This window comes from Scleropages formosus, chromosome 2 (genome assembly GCF_900964775.1).
Source record: "Scleropages formosus chromosome 2, fSclFor1.1, whole genome shotgun sequence".
In the NCBI taxonomy this organism is placed as follows: domain Eukaryota; kingdom Metazoa; phylum Chordata; class Actinopteri; order Osteoglossiformes; family Osteoglossidae; genus Scleropages; species Scleropages formosus.
Window position 1 is genome coordinate 20509390 of NC_041807.1, and position 25682 is coordinate 20535071.

At 45.3% G+C, this 25682-nt stretch overlaps 1 protein-coding gene across 4 annotated transcripts; it reads left to right on the top strand.

Moving 5' to 3' along the window:
- Positions 1-1786: 1786 nt before the first annotated feature.
- Positions 1787-25543, top strand: LOC108931433 (neural Wiskott-Aldrich syndrome protein-like). Of its 4 annotated transcripts, XM_018747183.2 has the most exons (12): positions 1787-2235; positions 6611-6745; positions 7895-7981; positions 9107-9203; positions 9669-9692; positions 13668-13848; positions 14184-14226; positions 15799-15952; positions 16148-16165; positions 17256-17821; positions 18352-18460; positions 20093-25543. In XM_018747183.2, exons 1-12 carry the CDS (start codon positions 2128-2130, stop codon positions 20152-20154), a joined length of 1584 nt encoding a protein of 527 aa, XP_018602699.2. In that variant the 5' UTR covers positions 1787-2127; the 3' UTR covers positions 20155-25543. The 4 variants fall into 4 exon arrangements, with proteins under 4 accessions (XP_018602699.2, XP_029103833.1, XP_029103837.1 ...); XM_029248000.1 differs by lacking the exon at positions 16148-16165; XM_029248004.1 differs by lacking the exon at positions 9669-9692.
- Positions 25544-25682: the final 139 nt, after the last annotated feature.

Sequence of the window (25682 nt, forward strand, 5' to 3'; positions counted from 1 at the left end):
GGGCTGGAGGGGGACGGGAACACACCCAGGACAGGACGCCAGTCTGTCACAAGGCACCCCCAGCGGGACTCGAACCCCAGACCCACCAGAGAGCAGGACCCAGCCAAGCCCACCACTCCGCCACGCCACTGTGCCCCCATGACAAAATCAATATAATGAAATCTTTCCAAAGCGGGAATAAAAAAGAAAACATGAAAGTTGCACATTGCACAAATGAAGAGGAAGTGCAGTAATGTACTGTACTTAGGGTTAGTGTACCATCAGTGATTTCCGTTTCTATTCCTATCTCTTTTTTTCTTTCTTTTCATGGGTTTGTGCAGAGCAGTGCAACAATGACTGCCAAACATCTTCCCTCCTCTACCCACCACAAGTCACAATCAACTGTTCTTTTCATTTGCAGAGTACAGCATCAGTTCATAACAGTAAACTATTGTGTTTGTTTATTTGAAATTGTTGTCTCCTCTTATTTCTTTAACATAAATTGTATTACCGAATGTTTGTTGCTGCCTACTGGATATATGAGAAACAGTTTTCTAAATGTACTGCTTTTAAACACACCTGCTAATTACCTGATTTAGTGTTTTATAATCACAAAGTGTTCTATACTTTGCTGAAATGATGGGATGATAGCTATGTAGGGTTTTTACAGTGTTTTGGTGATATAAAATTGGTTTGATTTGGTTTTCAAATGGGCCAGCGAAGCATTTTTATTTTTCCTTTTTAAAATAATGGGAAATAGGCTTCGAAAATGGATTCATGTCATAAATCCAAGGATCACTGTACTTTAAACTGGTGTGTATGCTCTGCAAAAACTTCCCAGGACATTTTAAAACTTAGGCTTACTTGTAACTTGTGTCAGTGTCATATGAAACATATATGTCAAGGATGACCTGTCTTATTCATTTATTGAGCTTCTGTTAAACGGTAACACATAAAGTTTAAATTAATTTAATGTTCATGTATATTCATCCCAATCATGATCTCTGAACACATCCCGATCATGGTCTCTGAACAATTACCGGGCAATTTTTTTGTTTTGGAAAATTCATGTTTTCCTCAGTGAGAATGGTCGGAAACCCACCCTCTTCACTTCACGAGTGGAAAGCGCCATATAAAACACTGAGGGAAAAACACGCACTTGGGCAACAGCTGGCGCAGTTGTTAGCTGTTGCTTTGCAGTCAGAAGGTCCTGAGTCCGAAACTCTCCGCTGGAGTACCGTGAACAGTGACAGTCAAGTATGTTTTTGTAACAGAGTCAATAACTGCGGGATTTATTATCTGTCCGTCGCCCAACGCGGCGTCACAACATACGATACGGTAGTGCTTTTACACGATGCCCAGACAGCTGTGCAGAATTAATAACTTAATAAAAAAAAATGGAGTTGTTATTGTCATTAGGGCGCGGTGACGCCTCTCAGTTCCACGCTCCTCCTCCTCCTCCTCCTCCTTCTCCTCCGCAGCAGCAGCAGCAGCAGCACCAGCAACAGCAGCATCGCGCTGCGCGTTACCGAGGCGCGCGCCCCTCGCCACCCCTCTCACCGCATTCCTCTCACAGAATCCTCGGGAAAGTGGGCCGAACCATTCTCACACTGGAGCGGGGGTGCCCGCGCCCGCCCCACGCTCGCGAACCCGCTCTGTCTCCTGTTCCACGAAAAAGCGCATACTTTCAATAGATTCTGGCTAACGTGTTCAGGCGGGAGTAGGGTGTCTGTGCTCGTGCCAAAAGCGGACACGCGCGGTGCCCCCCCCCCCCCGCGCTGTGGACCCGGTGGTCGCGCTCTCCCGCTGCCATGTTGGACGGCGCGGCTGACGGTGCGGCTGGGAGTTGCGATAAAACTTTGGATTGTACGTCGTGTGGCAACCCGACGGCCCTTCTCGCAGCTTCTGGCTGTTTCGGGGTGCGAGCATTGCGGCCTGAACGGAGGGCGAAAGCGCCGGGAGGAGCGACGCTCCGCTCGCTTTGGTCGCTGGAGGCTCCGGCTGCAGGCCACGGTCACCAATGAGCGCTCCCGTCCGCGCAGGACCCCTGTAGGCTCGATTAGATAACGCGCGGCTCGTCCTCCGCCTTTGATTCGCGTTCTTTGCTCGTGCGCGCGCCGCCGCCGCCGCGGGACTCTGCGGTGAAACATGAGCGGCCATCCGCCTCCCCCGCGGCGGGTCGCCAACGTGGGCTCCCTGCTGCTGACCCCGCAGGAGAACGAGTGCCTCTTCGGACACCTGGGCAGGAAATGCATCGTAAGTGCCAGTGGCGCTCGTGTCCGCTCCGCTCGCCGCGTCTTTCTTTGTCACTTTCGCCCGTGCGAGTGCATTGTGGCGGTTAGGGGTAGGTAGGCGGGCGGCCCCCGCAATGCAGATCGGTGCTGCGGGATCCGATCCTGCTGGGAAACTGCCCCCCCTGGGCTGCATCATCATGCGCGTCCGCTCCCTGCTCCCCTGCGGCCGGGATCACAGAGAGAGAGGGGCCCAGGGGGACGGGTGCGCGCACCACCCCCCCTCCTCGTCCCGGAACCCTATCCCTGCCTGGGTCCCCCCGTGGCATCGTCTCCCGCTGCTTTTCCCCTCAGCCGTGTGCTGCGACCCTGCGCGTGCGTGTGCGCGCGACCACCTGCCTGGTGCTGCTGCTGCTGCCCAGTTTCGGGTATCTCTTCTTGATGCCTCTGACTCTGCAGCCCCCTTTGGGGAAGATGGCAACATTGTTGCAATGCGAGAAGACCCTTGCTAGGGAATGACATAATAAAACTGTTGATGATCATGATGATGCTGCAAAGATGCTCGTGAGGCACACCTGCCCTCGCGAGGCTGTACGCACAGCATCAGTGTGTGATGGACACGCATTTACGTTTATCCATTCAGCAGATGCTTTTCTCCAAAGCGACGTACATCTCTTAGAAAATACAATGTGTCCATTAGGAGAAAGAGACATTGCTGCAGATGTGCGATTCTTAAGCGCAGTTAGTTTCTTTCCGCTATATCCAGCAATGTTCATCGCACGAGCAGCTGCATAAAACTCAGAATATTGACGATTCCTGTTCAAACCACTTGTTTCACCGTTTTTCCTTAATGTCAAACGTGTTGTGATACAGTGTTTATGCAAACATAAGGAATACTGAGACTGTTATTATTAGATGATAATTAACTGAGTGACTGTAAAGTGGTAGGAAGGACAAACCTCCACCTCGCTAGTTTACCAGTCATTACTGTGATTCAAGGGCCACATGTCAGGATCACAGTGACATGTTAACTGTCAAAATTTAGTAATGATGTGTTTTATTGATTGTTAATCCAATAAATGTATTTGTGGGCTGCACATTGCCCACCCCTGATTTATATATCCTTTCCAGTGTGTTCTGTGTTTGTGCTGAATGATGACCCCATAGGTTGGACCGCGGTACGAGGACGTCGGTCAGTGCCGCCTGAACTCTGTTGTTGTCGTGGAAGAATCGGTTGCTGAAAAATGTCTCTGAAACAGGACACGTGTCACTTGTACATTTAAAGTCACATGTTCTTAACTTACTCTTGGGGTCCATTGATTGCACTCGTGACTCAAACGATGCATCAGCGGAGAGGATGAAACGTCTCCGCTCTTATATAACGAATGAGACGCCGCCGCTGCCGCGCTCGTGACACCACTTTGAATAAAGGAACGCGGCTTCCTGTCGGGCGCTCGCCTCGGGATGCCGGGACGCTTCCCCCCCGCCGGGTCTGTGGCGGGGGAGAGACTTCTGCTCCGGCGTCGGTTGTCTCAATAAACTGTTCCGCTGTTGTCCGGCTCAGGTACCCTCTGTTTAACTGTGGAGGAACAGGCCTGGTAACATGGTCGTGATCTCTCCCGCCCACCCCTAACAGCTGTGACTCTCCTCTGGTTATTGTAATTTGTGCCTCGTTCCACAGTACACTTGATTATGGGTTAAATGAACGCGCTACGAAGCCTTGTATGGGGCAAAAGAATGTTTTATTTCCGTACGCGTTTGGGATCCGTTAGATGGGCGCAATGACGGAGCCGGTGTTTGTCGTCATCCTGCGAACGCTCGCGTCATCTGCTCGGCGCGTGTGTGTACGTGAGCGAGCGAGAGACGGGAAAAGCTTCCGCCAGCAGTGCTGCAGCTGCGAGATTTTAGCTGAGTAAACCCGAAGTGGGAGGAAGTGCCGTTAGCGGGGACTTCCTGCCTGCGATCCGAAGGGAATGAGTCTCGCGCTCGTTCATTCGCCGCAGTTCTGGCCTGAAGGTGAAGGGCTCTGGCCAGCAATGCAGGGCGGTGTGTGTGTGTGCGTGTGTGAGAGAGAGAGAGAGATGTACTGCTTGATCAGCATTCCTCCCGGCGATAAAGCTGCAGTGTGTGTTTGTATGCGTGAGGGTTTTCTGCTTGGATGGTCAGAAGTGCTTTCCTACCATTTTCCTCAAGCGGTCGCCGGGTGTCAGCATTTTCTGAGCCTCACTTTCGGATCAGATTACTTCCTCTCCCGGGCTTTCCGCGGGCCCGGGCCAATTTGTTTCTTTTGTAGATTGAAAGCAGAGGAAAAAATAAATTGGTAATTTTTAATATTATTTTCTGCCTGCTCTGAGTGTACAGATCAAATGGCATCTGGAAGGAGAAGCGAGATGATGGGGAACCGTGACTGGGCCTCCCCAGTTTATCTTCTCCCACCTTTTTGGTTCAAGACCCATTTCCAGCCTGGTGGAATCTCCCTCACTTGTTCAGCCCTCTTGTCACTTGAATTAAGTGATCTTTTCAGGTTGTTTGTACCAGGTTAGGGGGTACTTGGCCAACAGGGATGATGCGTTTCACAGTAGCAGTGCAGGAACATCCAGCCTCAGGAGTCCAACAAAATACGTGCGTTCCTCAATTTACAGAACAAAAAAAAAATAACGATTCATCTGAAGCGTGTACAAAGAAAAAAAAGTCTTGTCACTCAGGTGAAGCGGAAGTGTAGTAATGTACTGTAACTGGTGCATCCACATACAGATCAGTTTGTTGGTGTGTTAGGAACTTGGGAATGTGAAACTTCATACGTGAACGAATTTCATACAGGAATGTCTCTTGCCGGGGGGCGCGGTGGCATAGCGGACTTGGCCGGGTCCCCCTCTCTTGCGGGTCTGGAGTTCGAGTCCCGCTTGGGGTGCCTCGTGATGGACTGACATCCCGTCCTGGGTGTGTCCCCTCCCCCTCCAGCCCTACGCTCTCTGTTGCTGGGTTAGGCTCCAGCTCGCTGCGATCCTGCTCGGGACAAGCATCTTCAGCCGGCGTTTGTGTGTGTCCGTTGCCCTGCTTGGGCGTGTATTTAACTGAATGATTCAAGAGACAGCAGTGCGATTAGCAGCAAAGGTTTAGCTGATGGTGTTTCAGGTATTTATGAGTTTTAACAGCAGTGTGCAGTTTTAGAAAGTTGTTCACAAAAGCAGCATGCTCAGCGGATCACTGTTTGTTTGGTTGCTCATCCTGTGGAGAACTGTTCAGAGCAGTAAGCGAGTAAATGTGTTTTATATAATGCTGAAATTGTGGGTTGATTGTTATATAGGTGAAAATTTGTTTGAGGTTTAGAATGGGCTGGAAACACATCGTTTTTTTTTTTTTTTTTTTCCCTCTCCTCCCCCACTTAAAATAATGGACAGTAGGCTTTTGGTATCTGAAATTTCAATATCTGCCCCATTTTCAGGAACGGATTAATATCATAAATTGAGGGATGCCCGTAAAGGCCCAAAATGTATGTCAGCAGGTGACAAATATCTTCTTCGTGCCCCATATCCTCATTCAGTATCTCAAAGATGAGGTACCAGTAACAGTAGCGTGCAGTTTCCTGCAGTTTGTGCCGCACAGAGGCGGCTCTCTTCAAAGACCACCTCGACAGATTATTCCTCTTTCTCACAAGTCCGCAGGGTTGCTGTTGCAGGTCCCAGAGAGTCGTCCTCCTCGGTAGGCAGCGGTCACTCAGCCCTCTGTTAGCGCTGGACCTTTTGTTTCATGCAGTTACATGTCCTGCAGATGGCAGTAGTGAGTGTGTTCCTCTTTCCCCTTTTAATACTCGCTCATTAATCTTTGCTGGTTTTATTTAGGGCATTATTTGTTCAGCTCAAAATTGTTCATTGTCAGTGCCATGTAGTGTTAGCGGCTAGCTGTACCATCAAGTAACGTGACACTTCAGCAAATGTCCTGTGTGACGACGGTCACGTCTCGTCCCCAGGGCAGTCCTCCTTTGTGCCTCTGACACAATTTGCTTAACCTGGAATGCTGCAGCGAAATATACTGTGGTGCAACTGGGTAAGCAAAGCAACAGTAGGAAACGTTTTCCCTCCATTTGCATCCAGTTCCACGGTGAGGCACATGTGTTCGGTGCTGCTCTCTAATTGGACGCTGCTGAACTTTCACCTTGTTGACATGGTCCTTTGTGCATCTTTGACAATGTTCCAGATCTGCACGCGTGGACGAGATTTGTAGGGGTCCTTCCTCTTCTAGTCGATTGCCCCATCATGGAAAGAGGCGTGCTGGGCTGTAAGGGTTCATTTCAGAAATGGGTCGATGTTTGAAAAGTCTCTTTTTGCTAGACTCGTACCCGTGTTTGTATTCGGGGCCCGTTGGATGATTAACGCTCTCCACGTTTCTTTCAAACGCAGACGCTGTGCTCGGCTGTGGTGCAGGTGTTTGCCGCCGACCGCAGCTCCAACTGGGTGAAGAGATGCTGCGGGGTAGCCTGCCTGGTCAAGGACAACCCGCAGAGGTCGTACTTCATCCGAGTCATAGACATAAAGGTGAGGCGGCGCCCTCAGCAGAAACGGCACGCCCAGTGCGGGGTGCAGGTCACAGAACATCATGAACGAGCTTCATGCAGAGTAAGAAGGTGCTGGGGGCGGGGGACACTCTCTTTGATATGACTTTAACATGCTGTCGTGTGATACCAGGTTGGTTAGAGAGGATTCTGGGTAGTGTAGTTCTCTATCACTGTGCTCACCTGGTGTAGTCATTTATCAGCGTGACTTGTCACTCGCAGGAAGCTCGTTCACGGCAGTCATCAGGCTGTATCGTTACTGGACAAACATTTGCCTACTGACTGGTAATAAGGAACCCTTACTATCAGTGCCCAGTTTATAATTTCTGAGTAAATGAAAGGTTTTTTTTATTCCAAGTGTCTCTGGATTGTGGTTTGTTGCTCATGTCAGAGGTCCTCGCGGATCTCAGCTTGTGATTCGAGAACCCGGGTTGCAGTGTCCTTTGAATGAAAGGTGTTGACTAAGCAAGGAAAAGTAATAAATTAAGAATTTACGTCCTCGGTCAGATGTTCTAATCCAGTACACTGACTCCACAGATTTAAACATCAGTTCATGCTTAATTTAGTTTATAATGCCAAATTCTCACAGAAGGCCAATAATAACAATTAAAAAATAATAATAGATCGATAATATATGTTCAGTTTATTCACTGGGTAGACTCTTAGAAACAGACTTGGATATAACTGTAAATATGTAATTTTTTAAAATGTTTTTATTAACTTGAGCTGCATTAAAACTAAAAAGTCTTTTTAATTTCAAGCTAACTTTCAATAAAAATAGATAATCGCCGTAAAATTCTGTTCAGCACCAGTTGTTGACCAGTTCATCCCGTAAAGGGGCAGCATTGCTCATCTTGTTATTCATCTCCAACACTTGGGTGAATAGGAGACCCGGCCTGTAAACACTATGAAAGTAAGTTGAATTAATGGTGCCTGTGCATTATTGTTCTTGGGTGCTTCTTCATTTCGGTCCAGCATCAAATTTGGAAGTCGTAAATTGGAGTGTTGGCCGGATGAAGAGCCAACAGTGAGATGTGGGCGTGATGGAGGGATGCATGCAGTGAGAAGGTGTCATGTGGTACAGTTTAGGCACTCTCTTATCAAGCCCTTTCTCTCCCTTTTATCACTCCAGGAAGGAAAACTGCTCTTTGAACAGGAACTCTACAACAACTTCTCAATAAACTATTCACGGTCGTACTTCATTTCATTCGCGGGGGATGTAAGTTTGTCTTTCTGTTCTTACTTTTGGTTGTTTTGCTATTTTTTTTTTTTTCTTTTTTTTTAAACTGCAGATTATGTCAACTTTGCATGCTTTATCTGTGGTTCCCGTATGTAGTACTAGTAGCTGTTCCGCTGACTTCTAAATGTGTCTTTTCAGCGTGCAGTAAAAAAGCTTTCAGCCGCACGCAAGCGCTCAGTTCAGACGGAGAATGTTCCGGAAGCAGCATTCCGTAACCCTCTGTAGCTTTTCAATCGCACTCGTACGCCATCTCATTCGCTCTCATTTATGTCTCTTTTGTGCATGTAGCTCCACACCCTGCTTGTCACTTTAACACAGTAGTGCATCAGCTTCCTGATCTCTGTAGGACCTGTAGTGACTCCCTGCGCTCCAGCAAGAGTGCCACACTCCTCTAGCTGTGGGTGCCTGCTTGTCCCGTTTATAAGTGTCCAAAATCGCAGGTTCTTCACCAGCCTCGATGCAGTGGAACACACTCCCCCAGTCCCTCAGAACTGCTGAAACTGTTGGAACCCATGTGTGAGAGCCACTTGTCTCCTGATCTCTTGGCAGCTCCATAAATTATTTATGTATTTGCTATTCAAATGTCACTTCCATAGCAGCTACTGGAGGGCTGTGAACCAGCAACGTGGTGGTGTCACACACACAAGCAGTGTCCCTAATCCTCTGTCTGTGTTTGAAGCTCTTTGTCTTTTGTTGAATATGCTTCTCTGTACAGGTAGTCTCCAGTTTACGACGGGGTTCCGTTCCGACAACCCGTCATAAAACGACTGTCGTTAGTCGAAAGTCCCATTATGCTGTACTGTATGAACCGTTAACATGCATCAATATATGGTATAATTGTGCTATTTTCACTACTTTCACACATTCTATATTAAAATACTAATATAGAATAGTAATTAAATACAGTACTTTATAAACTGGACAGTACAGGTAATCCATAGTGAATGTTGTGGTTTATTGAGGACACCCAGTATTCATCAGTGAATATGAACTCTCCCTTTTTCACTTACCGGCTGTTTAAAATAAAAAGCAACTTGAAGGGAATCGCAACACAGAAGTTCTGCAAAGGAAAGTTTAGTAAAGATTTCTCGCCCGTCTCCCCAGAACTGTCAGGTGGGCTTGAACTTCGCCAGCGAGGAAGAGGCCAAGCGGTTCCGTGCAGCCATGGCTGACCTGCTCTCCAGACGACAGAGGAAAACTGGTGAGTGGGGGACCCCCAGCTCCCGCCTTCTCTGCGTCGTCCAGCTTCTCCCGCTCGCTCGGTGCAGTTCTCACCGGCCTTCTCTTAAAAGGACCGCTCGTACCCCAGCCTTCTCTCGCGAATGAGCGGGGGCTGAACTCGACAAGCACTAACATCTGTCGCATCTGCCACTCGCCTTCCTCTTTGTCCCGCCCTCGTTTGGATTCCCGCGCAAGATCTCCAGCCTCCTGTTGGTTCGCCCGATGGTTCGAGTGAGCCCTCGCGGTGGGAGGGAACACGGGGAACGTGAGCTGTTCCGTGGTGTCTCCACTATCATTTCTGTTCTTTTGTAACTAACGCAAAGCAGTCCGTGCGCAATTTAACCCTTTCGCTCGCTCACTCGCCCACTCACTCTTTCCTGTTTTACTGGGATTTGCCAGCTGAGTAGACTTTTGTTTTTAATTACCTTAATTTTCTGTTTTGCAGAAAAAAGACGCGATCTTCCAAATGGTAGGTTATTTATTACCATTGAATTTGAGGACAGTTGTACTGTAACCTTTGTATGATACAACTCATTTTAAGCTACTGTGTCTTGTTTTGTGTCATCTAATTTAGTAATACTTAGTGAAAACTTGCAGTATTTTAACAGTCATGGACACTTACTTGTTTTTTGTTTTCAATATGGTGTTTGTTTTTAGCCCTCAGGTCAGAAATGTTCTCCAGGTACATGAGCACACAGTACGCAGTACCTACATGCTCTCCATCCTGCCACACAACTCTGCACACACTCTGAAAGCAGGAGTTTAATCACTTCAGTGGAGGTCTTACTTGCATTGACCATATGGCTGCCATATGGGACACGCATTTTAATTGACTTTTTCTCCTTTTTTTTATGCCCCCCCTGCTGGGGTGGAGTGGTACTGCTGTTTTGACAAGGGGAAGTACACGGAACTGAAAAATTCTTCCAAAAATTCCAGGCAGGAGTAGAAGTGTTTCGCTTCACCTCGGGTGATCAATTTGCAGGGACTCTGTCGTGGAGTTTCCTGACACATCAGTGCCAAGACTGGAAAGTCCAGGGTTTTATTGGTTGTTTCCAGAGGGCGAAACTGTGTATACTGTGGTTGATGGGTGGTGTCTTCATCGCTGTTTAAACCTCTGTCTGAGCGGCTCGTTTTTCGCACGGACAAGTTGTCCTCGCTGGGTCTGATCAGCCGCCACAGCGTACGTGAAGCCTGAAGTTAATCTCTTTAAAGAGGCTGTTGATTTCTAAAGCTTTTAATGGACTTTTCTCTGCAACATTAACACATCCACAGCACGAAGGTTGTGTTTTGACATTTTTGACTTGCTTTTACTTGGTTTTCAAGTGTTCCTTATTCCCACTGATGTTCGGAGAAGGTCTGCGCTTTCGGAGGACTTGACTGGCAGTGTGTGAGAGCACGGAGTTTTTTTGCCCAAGATGAGAAGTGTGGGTCTTGTGAGCAGCTGACAGGTAGAGGGTACGTCATTGTGGCCACACCTGGTCTTGTGCGGGGGGTGTGTGTCTGTGTGCTAGGGCCCTTTTTAGCGGGGTAGCGCCAAGTCTGAGACGAGTGGTTTGTTTTCAGCACCGCGATGACATAGATTTATCTTGTTTAAAGGAAATTCTGGGATTTACCAGGATTATCGTTGTCTGTGTCGGTTATGCAAAATCCTGCAGTGCTTGTAATTTGTTGGGATTATAGACACACGCACGATGGGTGGGACAGGAGGCACGGGTGGGGAGCAAGCAGGCACCAGCTGGGTGACCTGAAAACGACATTCGTCATTTGGACTCGGAAAGGCCAGGACTGCATGTGTGGGACAGGCGTAGTCGCTTGAAACCTGCAGTCTCCGCCAGCTGGTTTCAGGAGGACGACATCTCCCATCGTGGGTTCCTCTCTTGCCGCGGCCCGCTGGCCAGCATGTTCTGCACGGCTTTCCTGTCGGCTCCAACTGAGGAATGCAAACCTGGCGGGTGCCTGGCACCGTTGCAGTGTTTGGTCCTGCCTGAGGATGAGCTTTACTCTTCCCTGTCGGCCTCCGACTCGGAGTCGCGGCTCTCGCTGCACCACGGGGACCACGCCTGCGTCGTCATGGGACAGATCCTGTTAGATGTTGGTGTGACTGGAATGCTGGAGGGTGAGAGCGGTGACATCGTAGGCCCATCGGTCACACCCTCCTGCAGTGAGAGCGAGGAGGTGATGGAGCCCAGAGGTAGGTGGGGCAGGTGTCACATGGTGCGTGAGCAGTTTGATCAGGGACCGTTTTATGATTAGGCAAATTGTCTAGAGGTGCTGAAATTTTGGGTGCCAAATTTTGCTACTAAAATTAAGAAATAACTTTTCCCCCAAAGATCACAATTTTATTTTAAAAAAAACCTTGTTTAGTAATAGGTTTTTTTTTTTTTTTTTTAAAGAAAATTGAAGATCTGTCACATTATCTGAAAACATTGAATGACATCGCCTCCCCATGCCTTGTCAGGAAATTTTCTGTGAAACTCTGTTGCTCTAATAGTATGTTTATTTGTTCCCTTAAACTTCAGTTTTGAAAATAGTTTTCTGTTTTCAGTGGTTAAAAATTTCAGTTTTGTACATATATAATGTTCAAATATGTGAACATATGTATTATAAATTAGTACATTAAACTTATTTTCTTTATGAATTCAATATTTTTTTGTATATGTGTATATCTAAAAAAAAAACATTATTTTTGTCATATGTGTAGGGTGTGAACAAAATGTATGTACAGGAGTTAAAAAAAAAAAAAAAAAATCGAGTGCTTAAAAATGTACTAAGGAGCTGGGCCACCCTTTATCTTCAGGAGAGCCTTAGACCTTCGTGAAATACTGTCACAAGTGCTGAACTTTGTGCAGTGCGATATTGTACCGTTCTTGAAGAAGAAAACCCTCCAGTTCTTCGAAGAGAGAAGGAGGTGGAAATCTAGTCTGCGCTCCAGAAATCCCCATAAAGGCTCTATGGAACAGTGGAACAGGGGTTAAAAAGATGAATACAGCAATACCTTGATTTACGTAACTAATGCTTTCCCAAAAACGGTGCGGATACAACAAATACCAGAAGATACGAAAAGCCTACCGTAAAATCCCTAATTAATGCCCCCACCCATTTTTTGAAAATACCGGTATATGTTTTTTCGAGTAATCTGAAAAGAATGGGGGGGGACTTAGCGGTACCAAGTTTTAAATCCCATTCTCTTCCGTAGTCCGTAACACGAAACAATCCACAAACTCATGTGAACACGTCAAACTTCCATGAAAAACAGTGGCATTGACAAATGTTAAACTATTAACACATTTACACACTGTGTAAACAACAAAGATAATCCACTGGTTTATTAATGTCCAGGACCATCGTAATCCGACGCCTCCCCGTCGTCTGTCACGTGCGAGTGGTCAGATTGAGTCCGAAATTTCACACCCGGCGAGGCCAGCACTAGCCCCGGCGACATTCTCAAGCACATTTTCACTCACATGAAGTTCACCTGGGTCAAAATCATCGAAGTCCAGGATGCTAGGGGGTAATACCCGATGTGCTTGTGGCATTTGCGTGAACATTTTAGGGAGAGAAATGATCGATTTCACTACCATGTGACCTCTAATAAACGACACCCTTTTGGAAAATGTAACTCCCCCGGGGGCGTTAAATAGGGATTTTACAGTATTTCCCATTACTTTAAATGGGAGAAAAGTAGCATGCTCTCAGCCCATTGGAAAACCCCAAACCAGTTTTCCCAGATACTACTGAAACACTGTAAAACACACCTACATAACTATGATCCCATGATTGAAAACACTTAATGATTATTAAACACTAAATGAAGTAAGTAATGGGTGTGTTTCTAGGCAGTAGTACGTTTCAGAAAATTGTTTTGTCTTGCTGCGCTTGGTGAGTGACGAGAAGAACGCTTGATTGCGACTTGTGGAGGGAGGAGGAGGCTTGGCAGTTATTTTTGCACTTACACCGCATAAACGTGTGAAACAAAGTGAACATGAGACAGGACACCCAACAGGAAACTGCTGATGGTACACTAGTGCCAAGTACAGTACATTACTGTATTTCCACTTGTACCATGTGTCATTTATTTAATTTCTGATGGAGAGCCTTCATAAATTGAAGGATGCCCGTATTAGAAATTGAACCTAATTTAATCGACTTGCAGGGCCTCCCTACTGTTCCCTAAGTGAAACTTTATGCAAAGTTGGAACACGATGGTGTCATTGTCGATTTGATTCAGATCAACTGTGTCTTAAGGAGCAATATTAATTCTTTTGTTGATTTCACCTCATGTAATAATGAAATTAATGGTGCTATCGATCCCTTTTTGCTTGGAGCCTTGCAGTCTGAGATGATACCTCTCGACCTGTTGGTGTAAGGCACCGGAGGCCTTGTGCCAATCTCCTGTGGACCCTGTGGTGTCTCTGGTTCTGAAGGAGCTCTCCTCCTTCCTCAGGGCCGGCCTTGCCTATGGCCACAGTGGACATCAAGAACCCGGAGATCAATAACTTGCGCTTCCACAACAACGTCCAGGTCAACAACATGGTGCACAGCAGCTTCAGCAAGGAGAAGAAGAAGGTGAAGGGGAAGCGGAAGAAGCTCACAAAGGCTGACATTGGGACGCCCAGCAACTTCCAGTGAGTTCAGGGTGTGTGTAGCCCACTAGGCACCTGGGGGAGCAATCAACACACACACTTTTTAAAGCGATCTTTCTGTTTGGTCTGTTAGTCTGGCAACACCAGCTGATTCAAATAATTTATCACCAGGTAGTTCCTTCGCATTGCATCCTGTCTAAACATGGAATATTAAAGTGCTTCTGGCAGGTCCTCACTGAAACAAGTCCTCCATCATGAGAGCAAACAAACCACAGGTTTACCAGTGGTTATTGTAAAGAAATGTCTGTTGTAATATGCTTTCAGTTTCTGTGTGTCTGTGTTTTTATGTAATCAGTTATTTTTATTGTGTTTTATAGGCACATTGGACATGTTGGTTGGGATCCAAACACTGGTTTTGATGTGAGTATATCATTTTACACTTCATCATCTTGGAACGTGTTGTAGCATCTGCTGAGAGGAGAGCAGTGATGATTCCTGAAAATATAGTGGGCATATAAATCGCTTGTATTGCGAGTTCACAGGGATAAGATACCATCTTATCTTTCTGCCCAGGAGGTAACCTCATGGTATGGTGAGAGTAGGAGTTTGTCAGAAGTTTTATCCTTAATTTTGTTTCTGTGATTTTCTTCATGTTTTGCTGTGTCACACTGCGGCGGACAGATTTACCTCGTTAACATGTGGGAAGGACAAGATTTACTGTTAGTGTCACTTCCTCGACCATCAGCATGCACTGAATTCCACAGTGTAAAAAAATAGAGTACTTGACTGCTTATGCAATATGATTAAAAAAAAATTATGTTCATAATCCGGAAATGTGGTTCCAAAAACCAAGATTGGCGTATAATCACTTTTTCTCCTGAGAGATCTAACTGATGCTGCCAAGTCCCGAAAAGGATTTTTCCTCCCTTGTTTGCTTTTTATTGCACCAATTAAGATACTTTTTGAATGTGTACAAATTTATTTTCACTTATACTTGCAATTAACTGTGTATATGCACACAGGATTCTTGTTTTACAAACAACCACATTATAAATTTTCACACATGACCTGTATTTACAAGCCCATCCAGTAAATTGCAGAAAAGAACACCTAAACGGTATAGGAGTGCAGTACTGCCTTAGTACTGCGTTCTGTCACATTGTTTCCCCCCTTGTGTCTGGTGTTTGTAGTTATAGGTGATGAGGAATGTTGCCCACGTTTATGGGGTTAATAGTTCAACAAGTGGAACTGAATAGTAGTTTGTGGAGACATTTTTATTTTCATTCATAATCATTCATAAAAGTTTCTCCTTCAGTGTATTTTAATGTATTTAAAATTGATACTACAATTAAAATAATTTTAATGATACTGTGTATGTTTAATTTTATTTTGACTTTATCTGACCCTATCCGGCAAATAAATGCAGACCAGAACCAGAAAATACATTGAGGGATGCCTGTATTATTAAGATCTGATTGGTTGTGACTTTGTGGCAAAAGTGACTCCAGAGTGACAAACAAAACAAATTATGAACAGGCTTCTGGTCCCAGGTGTTAGTGAGTTGCACAGCCAGTGTAAATATATTTATGGTCTGAAAACAGTTTGTTCTGTTAGTGGTTGGCGATTGACCTTCAAACCGTGAATAACACGGTAACTGCTCTAGTTATAGTACTGTTCCTCTCTTCTGCTTCCACACGGTGATGCTCACACATCCTGGTTAATAGCTAGCACTTTGGAATCATTCAGTGTAATTTGACAATTTCAGTGTGTCTGACTGGACAGAACAAGAGTTTCCAGTCCAGCTTTTGACGTTGACAACTTGGAGGAACTCCCCGCCATGTAGCTGTTCCTTAAAATTCCTGCAGAGCCACAATCGGTTGAGGAAATGAGGTGGTCACTCAAAGGGTGACTCTTATCTTCCTGAATGGTCTCAGGGCCTGTCCAGGTCTTGAAACCTTTGGTGTGACTCAGCTCCTGTCCACTGCTTTCTAGCTCAACAACCTGGACCCAGAGCTGAAGAACCTCTTTGATATGTGTGGCATCTCAGAGGCCCAGCTGAAAGACAAGGAGACGTCCAAAGTCATCTATGACTTCATCGAGAAGAAGGGCGGGGTTGAGGCTGTCAAGAACGAGTTGCGCAGACAAGGTCGGTGGCGCTCTGCCTTCGTTGTCCCTGGTGGGGCTCATCAGAAGCGAAGCCAGAACTGCGTGGCCCGACGAGCCATGACAATGGTGTAAACTATGTATACTGTGTTGGTGCTCTTTTGGACAACAGTTCTAAATATTGATGGGATAAAGGCTGACAGTTCTTTTAAAGTGGTCATGTATGGTCTGTCCCCAGGTCCACCTAGGTGGTGCGGTAGGTACTAGCCTGTCCGTCCTCGTGGGTTGACGTGATGCATGGTCTTTCCAGGACCTGTCAGTGGGTTCTTTTAGGATACACGTGACCTTGTGATGGCATTACAGTACCTATAAAAAGTATTCAAGTATTTAAGAACTGTACTGTCTAGATCCAAATTCCTCATTTGAATGCCCAGGAGGGGTGGCCAGCCGCTGGTACTTGGACCCAGAGGCTTATATTTCTTTCTTCAGTTGGGAGTTTTTTGTTTTCCTCTCCTCGGCTGCCTTGCTTTGTAGTGAACTATAGCTATTTATCATGCCCTGTAACACTGAATCATCCCCAGTAATTTGAATTGAATTGAATCAAATGGATGGCCACGTGGAATAGCCTTTAGTGCTACTGCCTCTAGATGCGGACATTGCAGATTCACATCCCACCCCAACTGTAGTAACTCTGAACAAGGTTTTTACCCTGAATTGCTCCAGTAAGAATTACCAGCCTGTGTAAATGGGTAAATAACTGAGTAGTTAAACATGGGATTTGGAGAAATGCCTCAGCTAAGTGAATAAATGTAAATCGAATGTAAAAGTTGAATTGAATCCAAAACTTACTGTTGCTGCAGAAGGTGTCCCTCATAAATATTGACACAATGGGGTGAATGTTTATGTGCTTGGTTGTATTTTATGTTTGTAACTAATTCAGAATTGATTTCTACAACTGTTTTCTGTTTGACATTTGAGTGTTTTTCCGTTCATCAATGCCAGAAAGCTTAATCAAACCCAGTGTGATTCAGTGACAGAAAACAGTAAAACAAGAAGTGAAGGGGGTGTGAATACTTTCTATAGGTACTATAGGCAATAAGACCTTGCACTGTAGATGTTCTTTGCTTGCTTTAGGTGCGCGCAGTTGTTATGCATGTGTCCAGCTGACCAGTTTGGGTGTGTGTGTGCGTGCGTGCGCGTGCAGTGTGTGTTTAGGAAAAAACGTTCACAAATGAAGGTTTTGGTGATGCTACATATGTGGAACCACAGATTAACATGCATGTGGCAGCTGTATCCAGTTTAACTTCCTCTCTTTTGCTCTGTCACTCTAACTTCACCAACTGTAGCTCCCCCACCTCCACCATCTAGAGGTGGACCACCTCCCCCTCCCCCTCCTCACAGCTCTGGACCTCCTCCTCCTCCACCTCCTGCCAGAGGAAGAGGGGCACCTCCACCTCCTCCTCCTTCCAGAGCCCCCACATCTGCTCCACCGCCCCCTCCTCCATCAAGGACCGGAATGGGGGCCCCACCACCACCACCAACCAGAGGCCACCTGCCTCCGCCACCTCCACCCTCACACTGCTCTCTGGCCCCAGTGGCACCTCCACCCCCACCACCGCCAGCCTCCTCCACCTCCTCCCCCTCTTCCATTGGTGGCATGGTGTCAGGAATCCCCCCGCCCCCCCCACCTCCACCACCACCACCTGGCCCCCCTCCCCCGGGACCACCCCCACTCCCTGAAGTGGATGGTGGAGAGTCACTCCCATCACCACTGGGAAACAAATCGGCGCTGCTGGAGCAGATTCGAGAGGGCACCCAGCTGAAGAAGGTGGAGCAGAACAACAGGCCGGTGTCCAGCACGGGGCGTGACGCACTCCTCGACCAGATCCGGCAGGGTATCCAGCTCAAGACTGTGAGTGGGTCACCTGCACACAAAATCAGAATTGATCTTTATACCAAGGGATATTTTCATAATAAATTTTGGCCTTTGAAAACCCATTGAATCCGTACCTTTAAGTCTGAAATACATTCAGTATTTTTGGAGATAACAAATATTTCCATTGGTGTATGAGGTCAGTTTTAGCAAACTTTCAGCTTCACATTTTTGATGGGTTAGGGTTAGTGTTTTGTCTGACACTAAGCATTGTTGGGGAGGAAAGGGCACATATTGTATGTTCCCATCAAGATAGTTGCTTGTGCTGTGCATTATTGTTTACTTTTTGAAGTCAGACTAATCTGACTTGTTCTCTAGTCTCCTCTTTGACTCTGTTTTAAATAGCTAATTAGTTAACTTGGAGCAGACTTCTGGGAATGAATTAGGTTCATAAACTGATGGGTGGATGTATTTGAATATAAAGGAGGGCACGTGGCTATGGATTTGGAACACAGCAACACTCTTCAGGGCATGACTGTAGGTGCTTATACACCTATCTGTGTGTCCAGGTGTCTGATGGGCCAGATTCGGGCCCACCAACGCCTGCACCCTCAGCAGGCATCGTGGGGGCACTGATGGAGGTCATGCAGAAAAGGAGCAAAGCCATCCACTCGTCCGGTAAGTGGCACCCTACTAAATAGTCCATAAGCTTCTCTGTGGAAAGTTTTGGTGTACATACCACTACAATGTTATTGTTCATCAACTGAGATATTCACACAGTCTCCTGTGATATGGAAGGTGAGGAGCACCACCAGAAAGCAATCAAGTAATCCACCAACCATTGAAACAAATTGAAAAAGAGAAACAATATATCAAACGATAAATTGAAAACAATGAAACGATACCAAAAATTGTCAGCAATCCTTCAATTTACGAAATTAATTTGTTCCTGAAAACGGTGTAGATACCAAAATTTCGGATACATGGGGAAAAATAATAATGCGCTTCCAGCCCATCCAAAAATCAATTTTCTCAATATTACTAGAGTAGCATACAACATATATAACCTATATAACCACACACACATTGGCTGAAACCGCTTGTCCCAAACAGGGTTGTGGAAAGCCGGAGCCTAACCCAGCAACACAGGATGTAAGGCTGAAGGGGGAGGGGTCACACCCGGGATGGGGACGCCAGTCCGTCACAAGGCACCCCAAGCGGACTCGAACCCCCCCCCCCCCCCCCCCCCCATAACTATCTATCCATAATTTCAGCACAATATAAAACACTTCCTGATTATCAAACACTTAAGGTCATCAATGGTTATGTTTATAAGTAGTACATCTAGGAAATTGTCTTTGCTTTATGTCCAGTAGACAACAACATTCAATAACTGGTAAGAAATAAGTTCAGGCAATTTTTAAAAGGACAATTTACTATAATGGAATGTTACTGTGCTCACCAAAGAGAATAGCTGTGAGGTGTGGTGGGTGGAGGAGGCTTGCCAGTCATTCTTGCACTGCAATTGCACAAACGCATGGAAACGATGTGAACATGAGACAAGAAATCAACAGGAAACTGTTGATGGTATACCGGCACCAGTTACAGTGCATTACTATGGGGGCATATATCAGATAAATTTCATTTTACTGATTTTTCTTCATTCCAGAAATTGGATATCAAAAGCCAAAGGCTGACCAATTAGGTCCCTGTCAAAATGTTTGGTCACTGACCAATTAGATTTGTGGCGTTCCTGATCTTTTGTCGGCCAAGGAGAAGCAAATGGAAAAAGGATTTGAAATGCACACACACACCGGCTAAGTCGCTTGTCCCTAGCGGGGTCGCGGCAAACTGGAGCCTATCCCGGCAATGCGGGGCTCAAAGCTGGAGGGGGAGGGGACACACTCAGGATGGGACACCAGTCCATCACAAGGCACCCCAGGGTGCAGGACCCAGACAAATTCACTGCGCCACCCCCCAAGCTGGATTTGAAATAGGAAAATGGAAAATAAAAAGCGTAAAGTAGTAATACAAAAAACAAAAGCAGTAAATTGAAAAGTGAAGCATTATTTACTTATGTATACATTTATCCTTTATTTGATACCGATTATTTTCTTTATTCCTTTTTTCCCCATTTACTGTATTTGGTGCGTTTTTAACTTTAATCTTTTTTTAATAATTATTGAATTACTCATTTGCTCTGTGGTGGCTCTCTTCCATACTTTGCGGCTCACCCTTAAAGCTTGAATGGTGATTCAGACCTCAAGCCCAGTGGGTCTTACTGTACATGTGCATTTGTGTTTCTCCCAGATGAAGATGATGATGATGATGAAGACGAGGACTTTGAGGATGATGATGAGTGGGATGACTGAATTGGATGACATTTCTGCCCCCTTCTCCCATGTATAACTGACACTATTGTTCCTGTCTTTCTGAAACTTATTCAAATTATAATGTAAATGTTCTATCAATTTGCTGTATATTTTTGTTGCCTTTTTGCTTTTTTTATTGATCTGTGCAATACCTCATTTAATCTGTAAAGGTTTGTCATATATCTTTTGTAAAGTTTTCTCCTGGATTAACTTGTGCAATTTTACATCAGGACAAACTTTCTTGATTTGTAGGTTTGAATGTTTTGTTCTTTCATCAGTAAAGGGAGAGAAAAGGAACAAACTGACAGAATCCTTAATGTTGTAATTGTTAGTTAATGCAAGATAACACTATTTTCATACTGTACTTTTCTGTACCTTAAATTTTCTTATTGAAATTAGTTTAGCACTCTTATTTTCTTAAGAATCAGCTACTGGAATATTTAGCCCCATCATTTTCTCTGTAAATTTCCACAGAGTTTGAGGCAGTTATATTTTTGCACGACTCAGAATTGAAATTCACTAAAAGAAATATTGTCCAAGGCTACAAAAGAATCTAAAAACATGCTTTGAAAGGCTCTCCAGTTCACCACCGAAACAGTAATTCACAAACTGCGCTTTTCCTGCTGTAGCCTCATGCCTCGAGGGGTCGATTTCCGGGACTCGTATGACTCCCGTCACTGTGTGTCTAATGACTCCTCGCAAGCATCTTTCTTTTACTTTTTACCATAGCGATCAGCGGAGTGACACGTTTGAAAGTGAGGTCCGTACTCGTGTGACGAGCGATAACTTGAGTAGTTGTCATAACTTAAAAACCTGCACCTTAGCGTCACGTAGTTTACTCGTTTTGCTGAAGGCCGCAGTACAGAGATGGTGAATGAACAGCTTGCGAGAAGGTTCTACGGGGCTGTGGCTTGATAACTGCACGCATGGTGATTAATGCTCGTGGAAAGCCTGCCAAACCTTCCGTAGTAACGGATGCTGTTGTTCGCAGTATTGTATGTACGAATTTTACACTTGTGTTTGCCCCTATGGTTTGTGCTGCAATAAGAAGCCAGGTAATAGATTTCAAACCTTTCGAATAGCTTAGAAAAAGAACGGAACACTAAATTGTATATCTAAATAAATGTTAATATTTAGACCTTTTCTGTTGTTTTTCAAGTATTATTTGATTTTGTCTCAACATTTTTTCTTTTATCGCTGATATGATGTCCATCCGTTAAGATAGTTTTGCGAGTGCTTAGTTTTGTGTATACTGTACACATGGTGAGTGATAGTTTAATCCATCAGTGGATGGATCTGTAATCTGCTGTCTTTGGGCCTCTGTCGTTCTTGTACTATCAGGTTCATGTGAGGTCGAGCATGACATGGGTCTCTGGTCTTTTCATACCGTTCCTCTCTGTGACACTGAGAGGCTCAGTGTTCATGGCACCGAAAGGCATTCTGCAGCCTGTGTTCTCTACGCTTTCGGCGGAACTCCTGTTGACCTTCAGATGGAAGGAAGGGGCATGTTGATGTTGGCATTAATCGGGTAAGGGGTAATCGCTGTCGAGTTTTCGTGGCAAGGGATGGCACGGTTTCACTTTGCTTTTTGCGTGTGTCCTTGGACTTCAAATGTGGGGAGAATGTGAACTTTGAACATGGCGAGTAGGATTCGAACCAACGTCGGAACGCACGGCTCAAGCACGGAGAGTCACCGGCCTTATCGCATTAATGCAGAGTACAAAGCCATTCAACGGGGTGTAAAAATAGACTGTACCGGAGTGCCGTAACACCATGTTGTACGGTGTGACTTTATCCCGTCAGCCTCGAGGAGGGGACACACTGTTCCTGAGAGTGACACCGTTCTACTTATTTTAGAGGGTACCTATCGCCACCCTCCTCAATTAAGTAAATAATTGCTTCCTATAAATACGTGTGCTGCTAAACTGTGCAACTGATAGGTTATTTAGCTGACAAACTAGAATGTTAGCTTACACTAATATTATTGATACATTTATGCGTCTAGGATATTTACTCCATGTCAGTTTGGGTTAAGTACCTCGATCAAGGGTTCTAACGCAGGAGCTGGCATTCAAACCCTGCTCTTTAAAATGCAAGGAAATGGCTGTAAGTACTACCCCACACGCTGCCCCAGTGTGAGAGTAAACCGCTTTAGATGAATGTGTCACGTGAGGAAGTGCAGCTTGCCGGCCAAGGCGGGAGCCCTCTTTCTAGAACAAATTCTCCTTTGGTCAGTTTGGGCTCCTGCTCACACATGTCCCTTTACAGCTGTGCAGTGGACTTAGAGGGGAAACTCCTCCAAGACACAAACCCAAAAGGACGGGATTAGAAGTTCTTCCTGCTACATATTCTGCTTATGCTTCCTCTAATTACAATGTAGGTAGTTGAGTCCTACATCCAGTAGGATGGGTCTAATCTTTTCATCTTCCTTAAGCCAGGATTTTGCAGGATTGGAAAACCGTAAAGCACATTCTTGTCTAGTTCACCGATTCTGCGGGTGATATTTGCCCTTTAAAGCTCTGACTGCATTTTGTTGCTCTTGCTTTGTCATAATAAGGGCTGGAGACAGAAATTCTGGCCTAATGAAATTCAACACAAAGTGGTGTCACCCATTATTGCTGTGGTAAGACTAGAAGGAATGGATAACACGCCTCACGTAAAATTATCATTCCTGGTAGCTTGTCGTGTAACTGATTCCACTGAAACAATCACATCTTTTAGCTCTTTATTGCTTTAAATACGAAAAGGCGGATAAATATTTGCTTCAGCCAGAAAGTACTACTTTTATTCTTATGTTGACAATTACCGTAGATAATGTGGAACTTCAGCCTGCGGAAGGGACACGTTTATAGCCGAGTGTCCTCAAGCATGACAACGCACACACACACGTGTGGCCAAGTGTGTAACGACCATAATGACACGATTATCGCAGACGTTCTGCTGGTTTATAAACGTGCTGCTTTGAAGGAAGGTCCTTACTGGTCTTTTACAGGTAGCACCACACAGGTGTGATCACCTTTGCTCCAGAGAATGTTCTCTGATGACCAGACTCTTCAGCTCACACTCTATGTGCATCCGTGCCCGGAGCTACTGTAGCGCTCAAGACAACAGTAACAATGGAGCTATTTATAATATATCTTGCTAACTGGTCGCAGTTTGTAGTGGCTCTCGTTTCCACAACAGGGCTCTAAAAGCCAGTCCGTTTGCTTTTTTTTTTTTTGTTTTATTTTTAAAAACTAATCTCTGTTTTCTTGAGTGATGTATAGCTACAAAGTCATGTAACAATGTTCTCGGTGACTGCATTTTCGGACATCGCTTTGCCGCTCATCTAGTTGAACGGCCACCTGTTGATACAGCTGTCGTCGATGAATTTGCCGATCCAGCGGCTGCTTCCTGTGTTTTTCCTCCTGGCAGCAAGTCTTTGGAACCACGAAAATATAGCTAGCTTTGTAGTCTATTAGTGCAGCGGATTTTACAAGTAGCCCCAAATCCCAGTACAGTTTCTCCTGTCCTTCCAAATAAATTTTGACGCTACACGATTTTCCAGCTGTGAAAGTATTTGTTGAAGAAGCAGAAACCGAGTTTCTTCCATGAGCTTCTGGTGTTGTGGTATGTTTCTGACTGGTAGCCTTCAGATCCTAGCCCTCATATGCTGTTATTGCTGTTGCGAGAATGGGTGTGTTGATGCTTTTCTGGTGTCGGCTCTCGCTCATCTCAGTGATTGGATGCTGCTACGATGGTACCCCCGAAGTCTTCACAAAGTGGAAGGCCCTTTCACTGGTTTTAGCTTGTTTTACGCCCTTGAATATGCTACTTGCCATCTTCTGTCGTGTGCATTTCAGATGATGTGGCAAGACCTGAAATGAGCTGTTTGTGCTTGAAAACCTGCACTTTTTTCTAAACTACAACAGTTTTAGAGGGAGGGGTGAGGAAGAAGTCCTCCAATGAGCTGCAAGAAATATGTAGTTGTAGTCATTGCAGCTAAAGGTGGAGCAAGGAGGTATTGAATGATAAGGGGCGTTTCGTCGCCTTGCAAACCAATAAAATATCACAGAAATACTGGTCTCCCATTTGCTCTCTGAAGCTCCATTTAGATTGTACTAGAAGTGACAAAGATTTGATCAAGGTCAAGGTCAAAAAAGCTGCAAAAACAGAATTGGAACAGGGCCAAACACTTCATAGCACTGTAGAAGCCATTCCACTGTGTTTTCTGGAAGAACCATAGTAGGTGTGTGGTCCAAGGTTTTGTGATTTCTTCCGGTCCCATGGATGATCTCAGGTGCAGAAGATACCTCTGTTGCCATCTGGGGTGGTGGCAGGTGAGGATGCCTGTCCTCCTCATCCCGAGGCCCGGCAGATCATGCTGTTTTTGCGTGGAGTTGTCCTTCAAGAGCCTGACCAGGTTTATTTGGGCTAGGCCTCCCAAAATGTGCCCTTGGTTTTGGAAGTGAAGTTCAGCCAACATGCCATAGCCCGTATGCAGTTGTTCGTTATGAAGTTTGACTCAGTGTTTAGGTTTGTGAGGCTCCAGTTATTTTCAGTGGTTCAGCATTGCGAACGGGTCACTGCCTGAATGTTAGCGAGACTGAAGAGCCGTACACGAGTGTTTGAATGCAGGGCTTCAGAGAAGTGCACCATCATCTCCTTAGAGATATTCTTGATCATTTTGAGTCTGACCTCAGTGGTATTAATGTTGTAACTCATTACTACAGGGTCTTCTCGATCACTACAGGGTCTTCTCGATCACCACAGGTACCCTTTCGGACTGGTCTGACTTTGGGGTTTTGGTATTCATATGCGCTCAGTTCTAATCTCCTCTTAATCACTTTCCTTTTCCTCGTTACTTTGCTCCCAATCTTCTTTGCGGTCTTCTTTCTTTGGGTTGTTTTCTGTCACAAATTCTTTTTTTCTGGTTTTCCCATATCTTTTACAGCCTTCATTCCCTGTATTGCAGAATAAAAGCTTGGTGCCTTGGCTTTGCGTTGGCTGATCTGTAAATCTATCTGTTAGGAAAAAATCTGAATAAACTTTCAAAACCAATTTGAGTGATAATCCTGAAGAAATGTTGTTTTTGTAAAATTTTGTCGTGTAAAATCCTTTTCTTGAGTGATAATCCTGAAGAAATGTTGTTTTTGTAAAATTTTGTCGTGTAAAATCCTTTTCTAATAGTTAGCCGGCCACATAGAGATCATTGCATGAAGCACAGTTGGTCAAGTTGAAATAAAATAAGAGCTCTCAGAAAACATTTCAGAAACCATCTTTAAAATGTTCGCTAATATGAGACTTGGTTTAACCAAAGGTTGAGGTTAACATACTACAACTCCCAGCTAAACAGGTTCACCCTCTCTCTGTTTGGTTGTATCACCTTGCCTTTGCGGAGTTTGTAGCTCTTGTTAACCTAGTGATTCAACAGAGCTCCTTGCTGAAGCCACAGATGGAGACCTTTGCGCTCTGGTCTCCGTTTCCACCCACTGTGTGCATCGTCGTCATTAGGTATGATCTCCGCCAGCTCCTGAAGCTCCCCAGGG

Bases quoted from the DNA above. Each gene is read 5' to 3' on its own strand.
- LOC108931433 (XM_018747183.2), top strand. From the start codon at position 2,128: ATGAGCGGCCATCCGCCTCCCCCGCGGCGGGTCGCCAACGTGGGCTCC. The intron at 14,227-15,798 runs GTGAGTATATCA...ACTGCTTTCTAG, and splicing joins ATCCAAACACTGGTTTTGAT to CTCAACAACCTGGACCCAGA. The intron at 18,461-20,092 runs GTAAGTGGCACC...TGTTTCTCCCAG, and splicing joins CAAAGCCATCCACTCGTCCG to ATGAAGATGATGATGATGAT.